The sequence below is a fragment of the Nannospalax galili genome, unplaced genomic scaffold, assembly GCF_000622305.1.
Source record: "Nannospalax galili isolate Female #2095 unplaced genomic scaffold, S.galili_v1.0 scaffold307, whole genome shotgun sequence".
NCBI classification, from domain to species: domain Eukaryota; kingdom Metazoa; phylum Chordata; class Mammalia; order Rodentia; family Spalacidae; genus Nannospalax; species Nannospalax galili.
In genome coordinates, this window is record NW_008359625.1 from 1329527 (window position 1) to 1353957 (window position 24431).

The window sequence follows — 24431 nt, forward strand, 5'->3', positions numbered from 1 at the left end:
GAGTGTTTGCTGAGACTGGTACTGTCTTGGTACTAGCATGTATTTTTTTCCATTTTTCATTAATGGGTATCTTCAAAAAGTAAACTATCACACAGTCTTCTGATACTGACAAAATTACAACAGAATCAATTTATATAATCTGGTTCAGTAAGATCATTCATCTAGAAAAGTACATTCCAAAATGTGCTAGTGGTCACGAATTTGGGAAATGTAGGTCTCCAAGAAGTGTGGAACAACCTAAAAGAGCAACAAAAGGCTGGCAAAGCCTGCCCATGATCTTGCTTTCTTCAGCTTCTTTCCAAGCCCTGATGCTCCATTGGCTGCATTGGTTCTAGTCAGCCAGAAGGGCTACTGGACCTACGTACTGCAGCAGTGTGTCTTGGGCGACTGATATGAAAGAAAAACCTTTCCATGACTAGTGCCATCTTTTCCACTAGATCTTTAATGTTTGGTTTTTCTCTCCGCTTCTTTCAAGTCAATCAAGGTTTTGACAAAGTTGTAGGGAAGACTGGAGAGGAAGACGACAGTGACTGAGGGACACAGATGCTGCTGACATGTTCGCTATAGCACAGTTCAAGTTTATTCCATTTGTTCTTGCAACACGAAACTTAAACAGTATTAGTTAGCATTCGGATGTACATGAACTAGGATACTTATGAGAAACCCAACTGTGTCAAAAGTAATGATACTGTGGAAAATGAACTCAAATATACCAAAAATGCACAAAGCACTAGTCTTCCTCCGTACTGCTTAGAAAGATACGATTGTTTCTCCATTTACAAAATAGAATCAGGACAATTTAATTTTTAAAAATTTTGCATGCAAAACACTGCAACTGCTTATTTATGTAGGAGGGCACTCTTACCAGCTTCTTCTATACACAACCAAGGACACAATATTGCATGGAAGAAAACAGCAGCTCAGCTGAAGTTAAAAAAATCTAATAGGTACATGTAAATTTAAGATCCTTTATCTGGGGAAGGAAAGAAATGAGTAAAAGGCTTACTGACTTGCAGCTTCCACGCTCTGCGTGCTGCTTTCCTCTGCGCCCAGCTGGCACTAGAGAGGTGCACTGCACACAGAGAACTACGGGGGATGTCAAGTGCTGCACTGGAGCACTCATCTATAGACAACCAGCCTGAAGCTGTGGGGTGGGGCTGGGGAGGACCTGGTAGGACACTAACCATGAATAGGTAAAATGACCTGTCTGTACTTGATACAGTGCATATGAAATGATAGATTTAATACAAAACTATAGAACATGCAAGTTTCTTTCTTCTGAGATGTTAAGTACTACTTCAGTGGAGAACAAAACTTAACCTTTTGCTAATGCGTGTAGTACCAAAAGCAGACATTTTAGCTTTCTTTATTAAAAAATATGAGCATTAAGTGTTATGAATTTTGCTGCCAAGTGGTTCAGAAATACATTATAAATAACCTAGTTTTTTTTTTTTTTTTTAAAAAAAACAAAACAAAACAAAACTGTAAACTATCCTGGTCAGTCTATCCTACTCTATGTTATTTTCTCAAGCAATGCGTCATAGCTATGGGGTTTACAGAATGGCCAACAAAGAAGGGAGGAAAGCGAAATAGCCTCTACTGCATTACAAGGAACACCAGGGTAAACTGTAAAAAGAATCACATGGTTTCAGTACCATAATGACTGTAGAAATCAGAACCAAGCTTAAGAATGGTAAGACAATGTACTCTCTGCAACAGCCAACTACAACACAACACTTAGAAAGAAAAGGTGACAACTGTGTACAGGGTAAAATCAAGCTTTCAAACAGCAGTGTTCCAAGAGGTGAAATCAAGGGTAGCAAAAATACTCTGCTGCATTACGTCGATTGTTCCAGACTAACAGAGTGCCCCCACCCCCCATTTTCGATCCCCAACTGTATAGCTTTTTGGCCTTCTGGCTAAGATCAAGTGTAAATGTCTAACGCTAATGGGCTGTGTTAAGAGCAGAATTAGCCAAATATAAACCGCTGTTTTGTGATTGTTTTCTTGGATAAGAAAATTATACGGTTAGGCCAATTGAAAGTGAAAAAGCCACAGGATAAAAAAAGGGTTCATGGGAGAAAACACACATACACGCATGCATGCACGCACGCACAAACATGCACACACCCCAATCATCAGCAACTGATCAATAGTTATTAGCCAGGTTGACTGCTCTTGATAATAGTTTAACCCTGCTATAGAATGCTACATTGCCTTAAAAAAAATCATTATTCTTTTTTATTATCCACAATATGAATATAAGCCCGTATCCCACCCGCCCCTTAAAAATTTGAGGTACATTCAATTATTGCATGATTTAGCTAAGGAAAGATTGTATTATTTTTAGTAAGCTTATATGGATGGCAAGTCAAAGAAATCTTAATACTTTAAATGAAGAATATCAAATTTAAGGGTACATGTTTTAATTAATTTTACTTTTTATGAAAATTTGGAGATGTATATAAATTTTCTGCAGGTCCTAAGAACATTTTAGGGCACTGTATTTTTTTTTTTTTTTTTTAGGGCACTGTATTCTAAGAACACAGAATATCTTCTGAAGTTGTCACATTTATGCAACAAAAGATTAATAACAGAAACAAAAACATACTATGCAGGTGGTGTGGCGTGATGTTCAGCAGAAGTCTATCAACTCAGGGAAACCTGGTAACAAGCTCATGTTTGAAGGGGTGGGGTTACATTTGTCCAAATAGTAGCTCTCACCCCAGTGATAGCTTTGGTGCACTAAGAAATCAGCATCCATGGTGGGTCTAGAGGCTTTCCAAAGAATGTTCTGATTCTCCAAACACAACTGAGGTCAATTCATTCAAACAGCAATTGGAGAAAGTCCATAGGTACTAAGACAACTGTTCTCTTTTTATATGATACTAACACGCTTATGGCTATGATTCTATTTTTAAATCTCCTTTTACTACCAGCAGGAGTCTCAAAGTGTTTCAATGTTATAGAAATGTCTGAGTCTAAAGGAGAAAAAAAAATATGCATAATGGAATGATTCCTCCTTTAGACTCCTAGAATTTAAGATTTTATAAATAAAACTAGTCAGTTTTATCTAAAGAGACATGGAATCCATGTGAAAGGGGAGAGAAAATCCAAAATTCCATCATCTAGCAATTTGGGGGTATGCCCCTCTTCATCAGATCTGGGCTTTCACATAAAGCTTAAAGTCACTCAGGAAGATTTTGGTCACCAACCACAGGCAGCACTCATAACTAGCCAGGAACCCCAGGAGAGTGCATTCTTAAGGCAGAAGGCTGTAGCTAATTGCTTATCTCAGCACCCTAAGTTTACATCACAGCAGCCACTACTGCTCACAGCTAGGGCTACCAAGTAGTAGAGCTGGCCTTTGTACATTCAGACCTTCAACACACTGATTAATAAGTTATCTAGGGAGCTGAGAAGGTCCAATGATCCTGGTACACTGAATCTTTGCTCTCCCTTGGGTGTACTTTTAGAAATGGGAAAGAGGCTGGCTTGATCAGGAATCCCAGTAAAAGCCTGATCACATTCCCCCCTCCAAACTGTTTTTCCCCGGTAGTCTGATTTGTTATGAATTTCTCTCTCCCCTCACCCCTCTTAAAGTATTTAGCTGAAGAAGCTGGCAGATAGAGTGACAGACAGACAGGCAGCAGTGTGAGGCCACAGGAGAGTCATTCTTCCCAAGTTATCAGTCCGTCCGCCCATCACTGGAGAAGAGCCTTGATTGCCTGGTTGTCAGTGGCTTCAAGGGCTGTCAGTCCATCTGGACCTTTCACAGTCTTGTCAGCACCCTGGAAAAGAGGAGAGAAACTTCATCATACAAACCCAAGGTGGGGAGAGGAGCGGGCCAGAGGAGGCTGACTGTGTGGTATGGGCTGTTTAAACTTATTTCTGGGACCCATGGTGGAAAGAGAACCAACTCTGGAAAGATGTCCTGACATGTGCCATGGCACTCTCCCCTTTCTTTTTCACACAATTCATACACAAATAATTAAAAAATGGCATGCTATTTTTTAGATACTAGAAATTATAAGCAACAACACATCAACATAGGCAATAGTTGACTGGCTTTTACTTATCATATTTACCCGATTAAGCTTTAAAAAAAAATCCCTTGGCATCTGGGGGAGGGAAAGGCAGTCTTCATTTTAAGGGTAGGCTGACCACAATTCAGTGGTCCCCACACCTAGGAGTATATGGTAAGCACAAACTGAACTCTATAGGTTATAAAACGAAGGACACAGGTTGGGAGGGGGTGGAAAGGTGAGATGTGGATTTGGGAGGAGCTAGGGAAGGAGTAAGAGGTAACTATGATAAAAATACATTGTACAAAATTCTCAAAGAATTTACAAAAATATTAGGAACAAAACCCAAAGAAAATACCCATCCCTGTATGCAGTGTGTGACAGGGGAAACAAGCAGATTATCTTTGCTAAACAAAGTGTCCCTGTGACACTTTAAAGTAAGTTTTTTCTTCTTTGCAACATTTCCTACAGTGTGTCTAATTACTATACATATTAAAAACTGAAAACAGAACCAAGAGCCTGGAATGTGGGCTTGAGTAGTAAGGAGGTTTCTGTCTACACACAGGAAATCTTCAGTGCAGAGACTGACCACTTACTCCTAAATCTAGATAGTGCTGACCTGGCTCTTTGTAGTTGCAACACGGAGACTGTGTGTACCTGAGTCTTGTGCTTCTATCTTATCTACTGGCCTTTTCTAGAACAAAAGCTCCATGGCAGTGGGTTCTTGTTCCTATTACTCACCATCACACCCTATACACTGCTGGATGCATGGCAGGTAGGTCTGAATATTTTAGCTCCCAGAGATAACATCCTACCACATATGGGTGTTCACTATGATTGTCACAGCACTTACTAGTATGTATGTATCACATGGCCTGTGTTGAACACAGGTCCTTTTTCAAATCTCATGCATTCTTCTGTCAGCTTCCAAGGCCTAGAGACTTGTCTGAATGTGGCATAGGTGGCCCTTTGGAGACTGACCCTAGGAAAACTTTCCAGTTTCTTCTCTGGCTAATCCTGTGCTTTCATCCTACAAAATTTCTCATCAATACCCAAACACAACATGTGCTGTGTCTTTACACGTGCAAGGATCCATTCTGAATCCTTACCCCCTTCCTTTGGCAAATATATGCTTATTCATTCAATAGCTACTTAGCCAGGGTTTGATGTGTATATCCTGTGTTAAGAGACTGGAGAATCAAAGAAAATCAAGGCAGTGTTTGCCAGCCTGGCTGGTGTGGAGATAGACAAGTCAATACAGCATGGGGAGGTGTACCAGTTATTTTTCCTGTGGCTGTGACAAAATATCCTGACAAAAGCAGCTTTAAGGGAGAGTTTATTTTGGCTTATAGTTCAAGAGTTCAGTATAACATGGTGGGGAAGATGCTATGGCAGAAGCATGAGGGTGGCTGGTAACACAGCATCCACAGTCAGGAGGCAGAGTGATGAATGCTCTGCTCTCTTTCTTCTTTGTATTTGGTGCTGCCACAAGGGGGAGGGTCTTCCTACCTCAATTAATCTCATCTAGAGAACTCCTCCTAGGCATGCCCAGAGGCTTGTCTCTTAGGGGATTCTAGACCTCATCAAGCTGACAATCTAGATTAACATCACATGGTGTGAGTGCATGTGGTAACAGTGCTGTGCTCTGGCAAGCGGGAGGGGCTCGCAAATCTAAAGAGGATGTGGCAGGAGGGTCTTAGGGCAAGTCTAAGAATGAATGAATGAAGTAGTGCTTCATGTACATCTTGGTCTTGGTTAATAACACAAGCTGACTAGGCACACCAGAGAGGAAGAGGTGACAGACATTCTCTAAGTCTTAAATTGTTACATAGTGCTGCTCATTAGGAACTACAGAAGTCTCTCTTTTGTTTTCTTTTTAAAATATTTATTATTTTTATTTTATGTGTATGTGTGTATTGCCTGCATGTAAGTGCACCCATGTTGTGCAATGCCCCTGGAGGTCAGAAGAGGGCATCGGATCCCCTAGAACTGGAGTTATGGACAGTTGTTAGCTGCCATGTGGGTGCTGGGATTTGAACCCGGGTCTTCTGCAAGAACATTCAGTGTTCTCAACTGCTGAACCATCTCTCCAGACCCCTATTTCCTCATTTTCTAGTGGAGTGTCTTTGTAGAAGACACAGAGTTCAGTCAAGTGGGAGAGAAATCTGAGTGAGGATTTCAATTCAATGTGGTGAGCTTTGCAACACAGGTTAAATGACAAAAACTGGGATTACTCCTCTTATTCATTTTGATGCCTGTTGTTTTTATGACTAGCACTGAAAATTTTAATTTTGCATTAGTAAAAAGTTACATATCGTGGTAAACACTTGCTTTTTAGCTATCAGTTTTTCATGTCTTCTGACATCAGCAACTCTAGCTTCATCTTGTGGAATCTTTATCACCTGACTGAGTCCTAGGACTATAAATCAAGTTTCTATGTACTTTGCTTGCCAAGTGTCAAATCTTTACTTAAGCAAAGACACTCTCCCTGAATTTTGAATCTTGATAGAAGAGGACACAGGGAGCTGGAACTCATTCATCACTGCAGCTGAGCCTAAATGAAGCAGCTGAAAGGTTGCTGCTCCTCAAAGCCTTAGGCCGCCCATCTTTCATCTACTCTCAGCTTCCCGGTAACTCTCTGGCTAGTCCAACATCTTTTTAAAAAGTTCCTGTTGGAATGAACTTCTATTACACCAAAAATATTTAGCTGATGAAATACTTGCAAAAAAAAAAAAAAAAAGTTAAAATCACTTCTCTCCTTAAATTATAAATGCCTACTTATCATAGAAAACTCAAATTATAAAGGGAAATATAACTTATAATTCTAATAGCCAGATACAACTAATATTAATCTTTTAATATTCTATTATTTTGATTTTATGTGTATGCATGTATGTAAGTGCATTCATGTTGGGCAATGCCCACAGAGGTCAGAAGAGGGTATCAGATCCCCTGGAACTGGAGTTAGGAACTGTTGTCAGCTGCCATGTGGGTGCTGGGAATCAAACCTGGGTCCTTTTGCAAGAGCAGCCAGTGCTCTTAACTGCTGAGCTATCTCTCTAGCCCCCTAATATTAATATTTTTAATGAAATATCCCACTTTTTTATATTTAATGCATCAATTTTGCTTCTTGGTAGTATCTTATTTCCCATAATTTCATAAGGTACTTTCTCAGCTTTGTTACATCATTCTCTCCATGTCTTAATTTGACAACTTTTATATATTTTAAGATTAATTTTTGTCTCTGCCTCCTGAGTGCTGGGATTAAAGGCATGTGCTGTCATACCTAGCTAGTTTTCTTTTTGTTGTTTGAATACTCCGTGCAGCCCTCAAAAACAACAGAGTAGAGGCTAGAGAGATAACTCAGTGGTTAAGAGCACTGGCTGCTCTTTCAGGGAACCTGGGTTTGGTTCCCAGGACCCACACAGTGGCTCACAACTATCTGTAACTCCACTTCCAAGGGACTGAATGCCTTGTTCTAGTCTCTGTGGGCACCAGACACACACGGGGCACATACATACATGCAGGCAAAATACTCATACACATAAAATAAGAATAAACCCTTAAAAAACAAAAACTGAGCTCCTCTTTCCATCCTCTCTGGTACCTTCCCTATTCTTTATGGTTCTGGTTTTGGAACCCTTTAATACTTGCTCAGGTGCTTTTCATTAGCCATCTCAATTATAACCAACCTTCACCCTCATCCTGAACAAGTACTTCAAATTCAACATCTCTTGAAGAACACCTTCAAGAAATGTGAGCACATGACACAGATCTTCTCTTGACCTTCCACATAATCAGTCATCAAGTTTTTGGACTGTACTATTCTTAACATGTCCCATCTACCTTTACTTCTCCACTGCAGGATCTTCGAAACATTCTGAGGCAACAGTTTTCTATTTGGTTTTACTTCTTTCACCATGTAATTCAAGTCTACTCACATCTGTCTGGGTGATCTTTCTCAAACACAAGGCTGACAATCCTGTTCATTGTCCTAAGAGCCTAAGTGGCATCTTCACAAATGAATGAAGACAAATAACAAAAAGCCATAAGCCACCTGCTCACTACCTGTCCCGGCCTGTTTTTAGTGTCCACACAATCTAGAGTCACCCAGGAAGAGAGAACTTCAACTGAAGAACTGTCTTGATCAGACTGGCCTGTGGCCCCATCCATGTCTGTGAGAGACTGTCTTGACTGATCATTGATGTAGGAGGGCCCAGTCCATGGTGGGTGCACCAAACCTAGCAGGTTGTCCTCAGCTGTGTAAGAAAGCCAGCTGAGCATGAGCCATAGAGTGAGCCAGGGAGCTGCATTCCTCCATGGTTTCTGCTTCAGTCCCTGCCTTGACTTCTCTCTATGATGGACTATAACCTGGAAATGTAAATAAATCCTTTTCTCCCCTACGCTTCTTTCAAAGGTCATGGTGTGTGTTACAGACAACAGAAAGCCAACTAGACCATTACCTATCCCTTGCTAAATACTTTGTTCTACATTACAGCTTCTGAAAAATGTACTGTACCGAACTGCACCATGCCTCAGTCTACCTTGTACCTGCGACTTTTCTCATTGCTGCTTTTGCTTGGAATGGTACCTCAATTTCCCTCTAGACTTTTAAAGACACGCAAAGCTTCTCAGTTCATGTCAACTGATTTATAGATTTGTATTTGTGATGCACTGTATTGTAATGACACCTTTATTTCCTGAACTTGAGTTCAAGACCATACCTGACTTCTCTGTTTGGTCCTGTATTCACTTTACTTCTGCCTTGGCAATCACAATGTTTCAGTAACACTTGCTGTTTTACAAAATCTGTCTTCCTTTATCCCCACTCTGAACATCCATTTTGAACTTTAAGCACCCTCCTTCCCTATCTGCTTTATCTACTTTAAGTCTCACAAATACCTCAAATTCAACATCTCTTAAAATAAATCTGACATCTTTCTCTACAAACTTGCTTTTTTACTACATTAAGTATGTTGACAGCAGGAACCAAGTCCATTAGTCTTTGCATTCCCAAGGCCTTACAAAAGGCCCCAAATAGAAAAATCCATGGATATTTATTAAATTAATTGGTACAGATAAGAATTTTATATATATATATAAAATAAGGGACTTGATAAAACAATTACAATGTTATTGACGGAAGACAAAGAGCTACAAATAGATCAACATTTCTGCTGTGGCTAGGCAAATATTATATTTAGGCAATTTCAACATTAAAAATTAGCCCTACAGTTTTCACATATGATTAAAATAAGAACTAAGTTCATTTGCTTGTATTTAATGAGAATGATTCCAGTGACAAATCTCTTGAGGAAAAGTTGTTATGGCCAACTTAGAGTGGACCCAAGTAGGAGAGAACTATCATTCTAGAGAGTAAAAATTTTAAGGCACAAGTAATTTATTGAACCTTTAAAAATTATTAAAATTTTTTATGATGCTTATGTATGAATGTGCTGTTTGCACTCATGTTATGCAATGCCTGTGAAGATCAGAAGAGGGTGTCTGACCCCCTGGGACTGGAGTTACCTATAGTTATTAGCTGCCATGTGGGTGCTAGGACTCGAACCTCAGTCATCTTCGAGAGCAGGCAGTGCTGTTAACCACTGAGCCATCTTTCTAGCCTTAGTTATTAATTTTTTTGTGCTTGAGTGTATTGGATTCCCCTGAAACTGGAGTTAAGGATGATTACCAGCTGCCTTGTGGGTGCTGGGAACCGAACCTGAGTCCTCTGCCAGAGCAGCCAGTGCCCTTAACTGCTGAGCCATCTTTCCAGTCCTGTAATTTATTGATCTTTGAAAGATACCCATTCATATAATTATCATTTGATAATATATAGAATACAGTGAATGCCAAAAAATTACCTTTATCCACTTAACTCTTATAGTCTAGTTCCCCATTATACAGTCAGCTTTTTAACATGCACAAAAAGGCCAAGAAAACTGGATTAGTGGCATTCTAAAAATGAAATTCTTAAAATTGTACTGATAATTTGATATTACCTTGGAAATAGGCTTTTGTATGGAGATGTTGATTATGACTATACTGATTATCAATGTATGAAGCAGCTTTGTTTCAATCCAAACATTTATAAATTCAGTCAAAACATCACTTGTATATGGCTCTATCTATACAGACATAGCACATGTGTATGTGTACACATGACAGTGTTTCAGTGAACATTTCTGTATGACTGTTTCATAGGATATGAACAATTCAGAAAATTTTTTTACCAACTACTGCTATGGAATAGTCAGTATACCTCTAGAGAAAGGTAATTTAGAATTAAACACAAGCTGAACATCTAAAGAGATAGAGTTTAGTTGAAGATTAAAGCCAGTTCATGAAAGCTGAGGGGATGTTACAGGTAAGCGCCTGACATAGGTTATCTATCAGGCCAGTATTCTAGCAACCTCACCCATTGATACATCTCTGTGGAGTTGGAGTTTGACCATGTTATCATTCTACAGAAGTATGCTGGGATCTTTAGTCAGAGATTTTAAATTTCAACTGAATTCTCTCAGCCCAAATAAAATCAGAAACAGAAAAGAGGTGAGAAGCCCTAGGGTAACATCTGAGAAAGCTTGGCATGACTGGAGCAAGAAAGAAACTGAGCCATAGGATCACTGCTTAAAGCTTAGCAATAAGCTGGTCATTAAAAACTCCAGATAGTCCAACAGATAGACCCTAGAGGGCCTGATGTTGACAAATTTTCAAAGAAAGGTTAACCGTGCCATGTTTATTCTACTTAAGAGAAACATATGTAATAACTTTAAGAAATATTCTATTCAAATAGTTAAAATGCTTTTATAGTACACAGTTTCTATTTTTTTCCCTGCTGCACTTATCACTATTTGAAATTACAGCATCTACCTTTAGAAAATGAAGTCTCTGAGGGCAGAGGGCGTGATCACTTTGTTCTAGATTTCCACTGTTTAAATGAACAGTATGTTTTCCTTTGTTTGATATTAAATATCTCGTCTACTGAAAAATGTAAAGGAACAAAAAATTCTTTGTTCTTCCCTTTTTCTACTCAATTAACTCTTCCTCAGTTGTTCCATTCTATGAAGCCCTTCTGGAATCTCCTGGACAGCTGGCTCCTGCTTTTGTCTGTCCATGGCATACTGAGGTGAACACCAGCCTGGCTCTATCAAAGGCCAATGCAATCTCTCGGTCCCTGTTTTTGACTACTATAGAAGCTGAAAAGAAACAGAATTCTCAGAGTCCTTAAAACTAGAGGAAGCCATCTGATCTAGCTTCACCTTCTCTTATGGAGGGCTCTCTTTCTCTAAAAAGCCCCAGGGAGAGAAGTCCTCAGCTCTTTCCCTTTCTTCCTTTCCAAATCCCTGCAGGATCAGTAACATCTTGCATAACTACAGGGCTGGCAAGGGTAGGAGTGGTGGGCTGATGAGGATCCATCCACACAACAGAGCCAGCGGCTCAGTCTTGGACTGTGGCCCCTAGACAAGTCATTTTGAGATGTTCTTGCCTAGACTCCTGTGGCAGGGGTTTCTGTTACTTGTGGCTGAGCCCCACTCCTCTTACAGACCTTAACAGAACACAGACTGAACTTCACAAACTTGAGGGAATTCCGTTATGGCAGGGTCCTTGTGATAGTCACCCCTATAACATTAACACTTCAGATAATGCCTGGAATTCAGTAATGCTCACCAAATAGTTGTTAAATGGAAAAAATTTACACCTGTATCACAGTGTAAAAGCATATCTAGAACCATAAATCTTACTCAGTGAATAAATGCTTAATACAAGTCTCTTAATGTAGTGAATATTTGCATCCAATTTAAAAAGAACCTTTCCTACCTTCCCATCTAAGAATGTGCCACCATTTATCATGGTATTGGGGTACTACAAAATATCCTGGATCAATTTATATGTATTTTAGAACAGTCTTGAGAAACTGTTGGCTGTGCGGAAAGAACTCTGTTATCTTGTGATGTGGGGCCTCTGTCTGTGACTCTAGGGTACTATGACGTTCAAAATCTGAGAACTTTTAACTGTTTGAATATATATTTAAATATTACTATTGCCAAAGAACTTACAGATACAGTTCCATTTTGGAGACTACTAAAAGTGGATTTGGTATTTAGTGATATTAAAAATCTATTCAAATATCTAAAATTACATATGCGGTGAAATTTTATTTACTGGTACAGGACTTGCTCGAACATTTAATTTGCATATTAATATAGGACACACAGTAAGGACAACTTAGACAGTTTTTGATAGCCTCATGGCACCAAACATTACCATGTCCCTTACATTTTTGGAGAAATTCTAAACTTTTAATATAATACTACAGACACATTTTACTTTTTTGTCACAGCAGCCTTTTGCATAGTTAACTATTTTACAGACTGAGGTTCTTAAGTTCAGAGCGATTAAGAAACTGCTTAAGATCAGCCCTGTGTTCTGTGCCATATTTAGCTGAAAAGTATCCATAGCTTTTGTTGCAAAAATGTTAGAACAAGATCCAGATATTACAATCACCTTTGTGTATTTTCAATTTATTTGTGTTTTTTACATGAAAATACAGAACTCCGTAACTCTGTTGAAGCCCAAGAACACTCATATATATGGTACTAGGAATTAAACCCAAAGACCTGCTCATGTAAGGCAAGTACTCTACCACTGAGTTACATTCTCACATTTTCAGAGACACTTAATTCATAGGTTAATTCAATAAACATTTACTATAAGTATCATCTTTACTTTTGCTAATTACAACTTTACTGGGTTCCAGCCACTCATGTTACTTACATAACATTTATATAGTTTATGACTGCTTTGGTACTATGAAGGCCCCCAAAGCCCAAAATAAATAAATAATAAAAAGATTTTAAGGTTTCAGACAAAAATTTATCATTGAAGTAAGGGATGGAATAAGGTATAGAATACATCTTTAAATTATTTTTCTCCAAGGATATTAAGATACTGGGCTCTTACAGTATCTTACAGGATAGGAACATTGTAAGTTTTACATGAATATTTGTTGGTATTTGAAAGTTATTTCATAAAGTTTATGTTTTTAGGGAATGCCCATACCTGCAAAAAAGTCTATCAATCCTGACTGATTGTAGTATTTACTGAGAATTTATAATGCTAGGCATTGTAGCAGGTTGCTTACATACACACAATTTCATGACTTGGTTATACTGTAGTGGTTATAGAGGGGCTTGGGAGCCAAACTGGTCTAATTTGAATTTCAATACTCCTTTTTGTTACGGTTTGAATGCATGCCCCTGTGATGGTTAGTCTTGTTTGTCAAATTGACTGGATTTAGAATCAGCATGGGAACATACTTCTGGGTATGTCCAGAAGTTTGATCCACCCTGAATGAGGGCAGCACCATTCCATGGACTGGTGTCCTGGACTGAAAAGCAAGCAAGTGAAACACTAACATTTGGCCCTCTTGGTTCCTATGCAGATGCAGCATGACCAGCCACCTCAGGCCCTTCTTTGCCAAGATGGACTAGATCTTTTGTTAAACCGAGAGTTAAAATAAACTCTTCCTCCCTCAAGTTGCTTTTGTTAGGTATTTTGTCACAGCAGCAATTAAAGTAACTAAGATATCTTCAAGGCTCATGTGCTAGACCAGTCTGGGAAGATGGGGCCTAACAAGAGGCCATGAATGGATAAATGCTGTTGTCAGGGAGTGAGTTATCATGAAAGTGGATTTGTCATAAAACAAAATCAACCCTCTCTTGCTCTTCTACGTCCTGTCATGGGCTAATGTAGCACAATGGCCCTTACCAGTTACTGACATGGTTCTCGGACCCAAGCAAATAAATTCCTCTTTCTTATAAATTACCTGGTTTGTGATTCTGTTATTAAAGCAGCAGAAAATGAACCAAGACACCTTCTCACCAGTTGTGTGACCTTGGTTAAGTTTCTTAATTCCTCTGTGTCTCAGTTTTCCCAAGGATAAAATATGGGACAAAACAACAACAACAACAGCAGCAACAACAACACTACTTCACTTCATAGGATTAACAAGATAATTAGGAAACCTGATCTAAATACTCAAAACAGCATTTGCAAATTGTAAATGTTATTTAGCTTTGAGTTCTTCTATCCTCTTATATGTGGCAAGTACTGGATCCATGTTATAGAAGAGAAAGTTAATGATGAGGTGTTACAGAATTTGCTCAAATTCATAAGGCTATTAAGTAGAACAGAGAAAGGTGATACAACATACAGTACCTGTTGCCAGCAGAAACTATCTAAAATGATATGCTCCAACTTAAGAGCTAAATGAACAAAAACTTAGCTACAATGGGAATATCTGTGTATGAGATCTGTAGAATCTGTAACAGTTCTTCTGTTATTTTAGAGTGTAAATTCTTTAGTTAAAGTATTTTGGAATCTCTTCTTATAACCCTAGAACCAAACTTGGAACTGAACTTGTCCATTTATACAGAAGTTTGTAGGTTCTATATAATCATCAAATGTGGACTGGATTTAGTAATTTGAATAAAAATGGCCCTATCTTTGAGCTCACCTATTTGCTTATGCTTTAAGAACAGATTTCCAGCCCTTCTTTGTATCTATATGTCTGATTTGTAGTTCAAGTAACAAAATCTATACTAGACACTTCCCTGGAGTCTCAACAGTGCTGGACACTTGAGAAAGACATTCAAGTTTCATTACTGAGGGACAGTTTATTCAAAAAATATTAAATAAAAAAGACATAGAACATGTTTGTTAAAAACACCAACGGCTGGAAGTGGAAAGCATCACACAGATAACCAAGGCTCAGAAAAATAGTGCTGATTCTCTGAAATGTAGACCCTACCTTACAGTTTTTATGTTTGTATTTATATGGGAGTGAGAATGTATACAGGCCAGGAAACTAGAAAGGAACACATGATTTTTTTTTTTTAAAAGGGGCTTTAAGAGACAGGGTGGAGGAGGGTAGTAATACATGTAATATGACAGTAGAAGGGGGAACTGGGGGCAGAGGGTTTAAGTGGGTATGAGGATCACGAAGATGAGGGAAAAAACACAAACCCATCCATGTTCACAGAAAAAATGGTTTTAATTTTCTTAGCAGACTGATTTCTTTTGGATCTTTTTTTGGGGGGGGGTCTTTTGAGACAGGGTCTCCCTGTAGCCCCAGGTAACCTGGAACTTGCTATGTAGCCCAGGCTGGCCTTGAACTCACAGAGATCTACCTGCCTCTGCCTCCCTGGTGCTGGGATTAAAGGCGTGCACCACCACACCTGGCTTTCTTTTGGATCTTAACAAATGAGAAACTGTTAAAGAATTATCCAAAACAGCGATAATTACGAAATTTAAGAGTTACTGGCCAGGCGTGGTGGAGCATGCCTTTAATCCCAGCACTTGGGAGGCAGAGGTGGGCAGATCTCTGTGAGTTCAAGGCCAGCCTGGTCTACATAGTGAGTTCCAGGACAGCTGGGGCTACAGGGAGACCCTGTCTCAAAAAGACCAAAAAAAAAAAAAAAAGTTACACAATAATGAGTAGCTTTTTTTTTTTCCCCTGAGAGTAAACTCAAGAAAACTCTTTTTTTTTTTTTTTTTCTGAGACAGCCTTGTAGCCCCAGTTGGCCTGTAACTAGCTGTTGACCAGGTTGGTGTTGTGATCCAACTGCCTCAGCCTCCTGAGCACTAGAATTAAAGGTGTACATCACCACGCCCAACTATAGGAGTAGACTAATTCTTTGCCACAGGATGAATGGGAGAAGCAAGGAAAACAAAGTTTCCCTTGAACTTCCTGGAAGATGCTGTCAATTTATTGTTAAAATCTAAGAATAAAATAGTAATATGTTTTTTGAAACTAAATGAAATTTCAATTCATTGTAGTTTAATTTTCTTATGCTGGGATGCAACTCCTGTATTATTTAAAAGAATTCCTATTCCTACATTATTTATTTATTTGCTTGTTTTGGCTGTTTGAGACAGGATATCACAGGACATCCAGGAAGACCTGGACCTCATTGTGAAGCCCAGATAAGCCTCCGATCCTCCTGTCTCAGCCCCTAGTACTAGGATTATAGGCAAGAGGCACCATGTCAAACTAACACTAGTTTTAACAGCAGAATAAGATGCCACATAAGCAATGTAGTATGATGACAGAAATGTAAATGGATGAAAGTTTATCTAAATTATAGGTTACTAAAAAGTAACATTTTAAAATGATTAACAATAGAAATAATAGGGCTTTCCCCATAAATACCCTATACTACAGTAGATTTAGCAATGATTCTCCTTAGGATTAGAGGGCAAAGGATACTGGATGTACTAAAATCCTTTACTATCAAGTATAAAAACTGTTAAGTCTATAAATAAATAACAAGGATTTTAAAAATTAATAACAAAATTTAATACCTGGCAAATACTGTTATTAATATTGTAAGATATGTCCAACATGATAGCACATAGTTGCTATTAAGCAAACTACTATTATTTCTCTTGGGGAATTGTTTTTAATTTAACCTTAAAGGTAGACTAAAACACACTTACATGGTGCACATTTACACGTGGCGGTAAAATACTCATACACATAAAATCTTTTTAAAAAAGACTTAAAACATTGAATTATATTCAACTTGAAAATAAATAAATTCTAGGCCATCAACTAAAAATATTATAGTTCAAAAACACGATTTCAGTCTTACCTTCTTCAAATATTGTGCTTAAGGAACACTGCCCATATTCAGGTACTTGCGATATGAATCAGAAACAGTTTAGCAATGACCCATGAAGATCCCAGATTAATACTCTACACTCTTGTCTGGCTACACTGGATCGCCTCAAGGTTCAGGATGATGCATACTCACTTTTAGAAAGGTTAGGTTTTTAAAATGATGCCCACTATAAAATCCAAACTACAGTGTGGGTTGGCCAGGGAGATACAGCCCAAGTACTTGTTTTTGTAAATGGCACTTTACTGGAATAAGTCATTCCCACTGATATGTCTTTGGGGAACTCTGGAGCTGCTATGGCAAAATTATGACTGTAACCATATGGTTTGCAAAGGCATACCTGTCTAAAAGAACATGTGATAACCTCTCTAGATCACACACAGTGTATCTGTTTACGAGATAGAGTCTCATGTAGCCCAGGCTGGCCTTGAACTCATGTGTGTAAGCACTTCCCAAGTGCTTAGATTAATCACCTGGCCTAGAGGGTATTTTTATAGCACCTGTTATGCTCATATTTCCAAAATTTCCTGGTTTAGGGCAAAAAAGAGACTTTAATTCAACTGAGATAATTACAATTCTACATGACACATGATTACAGTCTGATTGTTCTTGCTTTGGGACGAACAGAATGAAGCATGCTGGGCTTGACATTTATACTGACTGCTGTGCTGAGTTGCCATTCCACTTATGGGTGTCAACTACACACATTCACTTCAGTTCCTTCCTTTTCACACTTACTTTGCTACTGTCAAATCTCCCAGGATGCATCTTTAGCCTGTCTTTTCTCCTGTATCTTCTCATTAGCTGTGCTAATGTTTCTCATGTACTCTGGGTTTGGGGAAGGCACTAAGGTGTGGCTGCCCCACTGCTTTGCTATTATTTACTCATTCTTTGGCCCTAGCTAATACTCATTTTGTGTTTTAAGATTTGCTTAGATTTAGTCACATACTAAGTCTTCTTTCTGATTCTTGGGTCTTGTTTCTTCTTGAAGCATATCCAACTTAACCACTCCAATTGTTGCTCAAGGGTACCAAGTCCCTCCAGGCTTGGAGCAGCCTTGGATCAGCTCCTTTTGTAAAATGTTCTCTGGTACATGGTTGGAAATGTTTTCTCGACTGTACCCTCCTTGCCTTGTGCATTTCAAACATTCACTATCATTTCTTGTCTGATGAATCCCCTTTGTATGGTACAATGCAGGTACTGAGTAATTCATTTTAAAAACATCTCTTCTGTCACTATGGGGGAAAACGGTTAGCACATGGGGTCAGACCTCAGTCCTGAAATGTCTCATACTTGTAGTTCTGTTTTCTAATTTATCAGCTCAATAATCAAACATCAGTCTGCATGTCTTTCTACCTATAGATACAACTAGGTTCCATGCCTCACAACTGCTCTCATTAATTCCAAAAGGGCATTCTTTAGTAGAGATAACAGACCGTTCAATCATACATCTTGGGACAGATCTTGATTCTATCACATTTTGTTTGGAATCACGCCATGCAGTGAGTTCTTTGAAGCAAATGGCCTCCTAATCCATAAAAACAGATAATAATAATAATAATAATAATAATAATAATACTTGTGGTATTTGATGTAAGAGTAAATTATTACTTATTAAAGTTTTGATTAAAATAGTTTAGTCATTTTGATTCTGTGTCCTCTTAGTGGTGATTATACTGTTTCTAAATTGCTGTGTATTATTTGCTTTCTTCTCCTACACTAATAATATACCAGTGTGAAGAAGTGAGAAATGTGAATGATTCTAGAATCCATAAGGATTTAGTTTTGATTACAAGCAAAGCTAGATTTAATGCAAATACTGACTGTATCTTTGAAAATATGCATAGGAATAGCTCTGTTTCAGCAATTAAGAATTTTTGAAAGCGTACTATTGCTTAAAAAAAAAATTTTGTTTTTGGCTAACAAAACAACAGGGTGTCCATTAAAAAAGCCCATGCAGTAATAAAATCAAAGCACTTAATTTTGAGAAAGGAAAACTAAAACCTTCTCCACTGCTTTCAAAAACGTTAAAATTTATTAAGATATCAGATTTACACAGATGCACTAAATCTGCCAATATAGCCTTTTCTGAATGTTACTGACAACAAAAATAATGCTTAGGCACGAAGGAATATAAGTAAAAAACAAACTAGTTAAAGACAACTCTAAATAATTTAGCAACATGGTACTTGGTTACAGAACATTTATTTTAGGAATTCTTTATTATAGAAGAATTCTTAACAATGGAAATTTCTAAACATAAGGTCTAAATGAATCAAGAAGAACACTTTGGAAATAAGGAATGCGGAATGGTGGTCTGGGTCTTCTCTAGGATAACTGTACCTTGCTTTGTTTTTTCTAGGAAGAAACACAACAAGAAAAATTGTTCTGATCTATATAGTTCAAGATATGGTTAAGAGGAAAGAGCATATTTAGGAGCAGCTAATTTAGTAAATAATCCTAAACTAAAATGATCCTACAGAGGTTTTAATTTTGAGAGATAAACACTTGGCTGAATAGAACAGGTCAGTTCGAGAAGGTATGTTCCTGGCTGCCACCCTCACCTACTGATGGGCTGAGTTCACGCAAACTGAGTCAATGACGAGGAAGAACTGATAGACAAAAAACTGGACAATGACACAGTGAAGGGAAGTGTACACACATGCTCTCACAGATATCAGATTCACGAGAATGGTAAAGAATTCTATTTTCATTTATTTTGGTTTTCGAAGATCTGGATTATTCATAGCAGTATGATATGCAGTATTTAAAAATGTTGATAAATAGGCAGAAAACAAAACGAAAAGCAGTGGTGCATCTTTTGCAAATGGTGCCCCTGCCCACAGCCAAGATGCCTGAGCCAGACCTCAGGGCAACTGAGGGTACTGCAGAGCAGGCTGTAGAGACACTGGGCTGGAAGGTTTTGGAGGATGTGGACCCCTGGCCTGGAAGTTATGAGATCTGCCACTATGGACTAGCCAAGTAGGTCAGCACTTGCGTGGAGTCTATGATGAAAGTCTTCTATACTGTAGGCTACAACAGTCCTTTCCAACTACTCGATAGAAATAATGAAGTGTGGTTGACTCAGAAGAATGAACCCTCCAAAGAAAGTGAATGAGAAATGAAAGGAAGATCACAGCCAGAGGCAATTCAGACATCAACAACACCCATGAGTGTGTCTTCTACTTGAAAGTACTGCTCTGAATTACGCTTATTTCCAATGTGCCTTTTTTTTCGGTCTTTTTGAGACAGGGTCTCCCTGTAACCCCAGCTGTCCTGGAACTCACTATGTAGACCAGGCTGGCCTCGAACTCACAAAGATCCGCCTGCTTCTGCCTCCTGAGTGCTGGGATTAAAGGTGTGCGCCACCACACCTGCCTTTTTAATACTTGAAGATTTATTTAGATACACAGGGAATGGGACAAATCTGTAAACACGTAAAACATAACTCTGGTGGCCTCTATTTCTGTGAGGATTCAGGAAATACCATTCACTTTCCTTTTATACCATCACCATCATGTTGCCTTTCCCTGCTTTGACCTGACAACATATGAAAGTTATCTGCTCCAGATAATAGCAATAAAATAGTAAAGATTTAAACAACAACAAAAAATGAAAAGCACATATTTAGAGATACCTAGTAACTGTATATTTAATATGAAGTTAAGAGTAGAAATAAATATTCTCCTTGCCTCTGCCTCCCAAGTGCTGGGATTAAAGGCATGTGCCAACACGCCCAGCTAGGGCTATGTCTTTAAGAAGTTGTGAAGAAAGTGTTATAATGTGCTACATCTTTCCTAATTCTCTCCATATTGTTTGAAGCTCAAGCTATGAAACATAAAAGGCCCCTTCAGTTTTAGTTATAATAAATGTTATTCACTGGTTAAATATTTTCTGTCAGGCACTCTTGCAAACCTTTATATACATTTGCTAATTTAATTTCTCTTTTTTTTTCTTGCTTCTTCCTTTTAAAGTAGATTTACTCTAAGATCCCAAATGATATTACAATTAGTAATTTTCCTGTGTATAGCCATAAAATATAAGCTTGGGACTAATATTTGTGCCTGATTTTGTAAATTTCTTCCCTTACAACATGCAGTAACAGCTAAAAAGGCTGTTACTAATTGGTCACTCCTACGGCTGAATTCTGAACTCTATCTTAGCTGATATTAGCAAAGATGAAAACATCAGAAAACTCCCAGTGCTGTAACCATGTCATTATATCAACAAGCTAGATGTCTTAAGAGAACCCTGACAGCAAACTACCTTTGATAATCATTCTCAGTGTGGACTACAGAAAATAAAGCTTAAAATTTCACACCAGTGTGACTCCGAGCATGGTTTCTGACCCCATGGTGCAGTACACAGTTGTGCTCATCCATGGTAACACTTTCTACATCCCTAATGCCTGCTACTTCAGCTGACTTCTTGTAATATCTTTATCTTCATGAAGGAGACCAGGCAAAGCTCTTTAACTACCATAAACTGGAAGCAAACAGTTTGTATCCAGTTATAACTAACACTGTTCTAGACCTCAATTTTGGATCCTGTCTCTGCAGCCATACATATTTTAATAAATTAACAAATACTTAGCGTAAATAGTTACTCAGTAATAAGGGTTAAAAAAAAACATTCAAAAGCAATGGCCTCACCTTTGACAGAAGCAATTTCACACAGGAAACATGACCCTCATAGACAGCAGACAGAAGAGGGGTGATATGGTGTTTATCTGGAGCCTGCAGAACAGCAAAGAGATCATCTTACCTACTTGTCATATTTTACATTCTTTCTACACTTAATTAGGCAATTCTTAGGATTATTTCAAAATTAATCCTATTTCCTATCTATATAAATATCACTCCAGAGAGAAGTTTCTAGTCTCTTAGAAAATTACTAAGAAGCCCAAGCACACAAACACTATCTCTTCTTGGCAATCAGTGTGGAGTAGGGCTCTGACCCAGGTTCAAATCTTCTATCTGCCATTGATTATGAGAATCAGTTTAGTCTCTCTGACCCTCACTTGCTCTCTGTTGCAGAAATGCCAGCATGGTTCAGGACATTAAGAGCAGGGTAAAACCACCAATGAGGAAGCAAAAGAAGACTGCTGAGTAGGGCCAACTGACATGGTGAAAAGTTCATCTCTTTCACTATTATGGTTACTGAAACACTTTTCTAAAACCCTGAAATTCAGAAGTTACAAAAGGTTCAAGTAAGGAGATCACTATTCTGTCAGACAACTTGCTCACCTTTGCCTCATAATCCAGTTTAGATGTAGACTATCACTTCAGGGCCCTATGCTCCAATCCATGATAGCATTTACTACTTATAGTGCTACCTCCCCCAAGTTTAGAACTTGAAAAACAACAGCCAAGGAGAAACAATGAATCCTCTATTCATCAGCTTAAAAATGCATGATTTTATAGGAATATATAATTTAAAGTAACTATTTCATAAACCCATAGAAAATCACCCAAAGCATACAATAGATTTGTTTCCTAGAATGACATACATATGCCACTGTTAATGTGTGTAATGTATGTATGTATGTACATACATTAATATCTGCTCCTTTCAGCAGCAGAAATTCCAGAATTTCAAGCTGTCCACAATCTGCTGCATAATGAAGAGGCTTCCTTCCACCTTCTAGTGTCCGGTTGACATCTTCTCCCTTGTAAGAGAAGCCGAAAAGAAGGTTTATACCAGTAGGTAACCACAGAAGACAATTTCAAATCCTGGGATCTTGTACTTTTATTGACATGTGCTTTATTTCTTCAGAGAAACCATCATTACTTTGATGAAGGTAGCCATCTTTTACGATCAAGTGCAGTCATAAAGCAGGCACTGTACTAGGCACTGCGAAGACAACGGTGAACAAAACCAGACATGAATTTACCATCTAGTGTATAGAAAAGACAGTAATAATCACATAATTTGAATGTATTAGTGCTCTATGAACAAAAACAAAGGAACTCAGAGTTACATAGTTATCAGAAGACTATAACTTAATCTTGGTGACAGGGATATAGTGTCAGAAAATGAACTTAAGGCCTCAGAAAGTTTCCAGTCATGGACAATTAAGAGATTATCTTTTCTAATGACCAACCCTTATGTTTTTGGTACTGTGTTACATCTTTAAAACTACTCAGGATAAGGAACTCTGCATACGTAAAGTATGAAGCTGAACTAGATGACTAATTTTAAAACGTGGTTCGGTTAGTAACAGATTATAGCTCTAACATCATTCTCTTTCTATACCACAGTGATACTTCTAATTCAGAATCTGCCTCCTTTTCAAGGAGAGTTCAGATTTTACAGAGCAGTGAAATGCCCAAAAGATTATTATCTCAATCACTATACTATCCACTTGGCTTAGCTCAGTCAATTTGCCAAACCAAACCCTGGATCAAGATGACAGAGCCCTATACTTCATAGCCATTAGCAGCTGTGCTTTCAAACACCTAAATTCCCCCTTTCCTTCAGGCCAGTCCTTCCTTTTCAGTAATGTGTGTACTACAGATTCCCCAAGTCCAACCAAATTCAAGACTTATCTACATAATCTTCCCTAATTATGGTACACTCTTCCTCTCTTAAATCCACAGCAATCATTTTAGGCATATGGCTTTACTTGGGTCAGCCAAATTAATCCCTAAAACAATGCCACCAGAGCTAGGCACTTTTATCTTCATCTTAAAGTATGAATGCTTATGTACACAGAGCATAAGAAACTTGCCTAGTGTCTAATGTGATGAAGCATATATTCTTAACCCATACATCATACTGTAGTAAGACATAAAAGAAAATATATGATTCTGTTCTCATGGCACTGTTTTAGGGATTAAATTGGATGACCCAAATAAAGCACTTAAACTATTATTAGCTAATGGTAACAGAAATGATTAGTTACTTTTAAATACTGTCCATGTACTTAATAGCTATACTCAAATACTAAGTTCCAAGAGGGCTGGCATTATGCATCTACATCAGTCAGTTGGGGCATCATAGCATTATGTTGGGAAACTAAACTCTACTGTGTTCCCCAAGTCTCAAATGCATGTTTCAAATATATTGCCTCTTTAGAAAGGCTGAATTTCACCAGAAATTATTTTCCTTTTCTGAGTTAACAGATGATAGAAACAAACCCTTTGAAAGTTAAGGTTACCTTGGGGGTTCAAAGCAGTGACTTGTAATAAATACGCTGTTTATTCATGTCAATACAGTCAAACAACTAGGTCAGGGACATGCCCTGAAAAAAGGCGTGGTTAGGTGTTTCATAGTTAAATGATTCTGTTATTGAGCAAACATCATAGAATATACTTTATAGAAAATAAACTTAAAAGCCTGGCATGGTGGTGTATGCCTTTAATTCCAGCACTTGGGAGGCAGATCTGAGATGGAGGCCAGCAACCTAGTCTACATAGTGAGTTCCAAGCCAGCTGGGGTTACATGGAGACCCCGTCTCAAAAGAAAATATACTTAATAAGACAAGCTATAAACCTCCAACTTTTACCATGTAGTTACTGGACCACACACTATTCATTTTCTAAATCTGTTTCCTTAACTGTAAAATAGAATAACAATATCTATACCTCACTTAAGGTTTTAAGAGTTTAACTGAGATAATTTATGTAGAGTATTTAACATAGTGTCTGACACATGACAAAATGTTTAATAAGGCTATTACTTTTGTGGACCACTGGTCAGTCTCCCTCCCTCCGTCCCTCTG

At 38.2% G+C, this 24431-nt stretch overlaps 1 protein-coding gene across 1 annotated transcript in view; it reads right to left on the bottom strand.

The window, feature by feature from the left end:
* Positions 1-557: 557 nt before the first annotated feature.
* The window catches only part of Mtpn (myotrophin), a 40166-nt gene continuing 16292 nt past the window's right edge, over positions 558-24431 (bottom strand). Inside the window, exons 2-4 of the mRNA XM_008823471.3 lie at positions 22263-22376; positions 21361-21444; positions 558-3791 (exon numbers count right to left, since the gene is read on the bottom strand). Coding sequence (XP_008821693.1) covers positions 3705-3791; positions 21361-21444; positions 22263-22376 — 285 coding nt within the window. The 3' untranslated portion in view covers positions 558-3704. The remainder of the gene's footprint in view (positions 3792-21360; positions 21445-22262; positions 22377-24431) is intronic.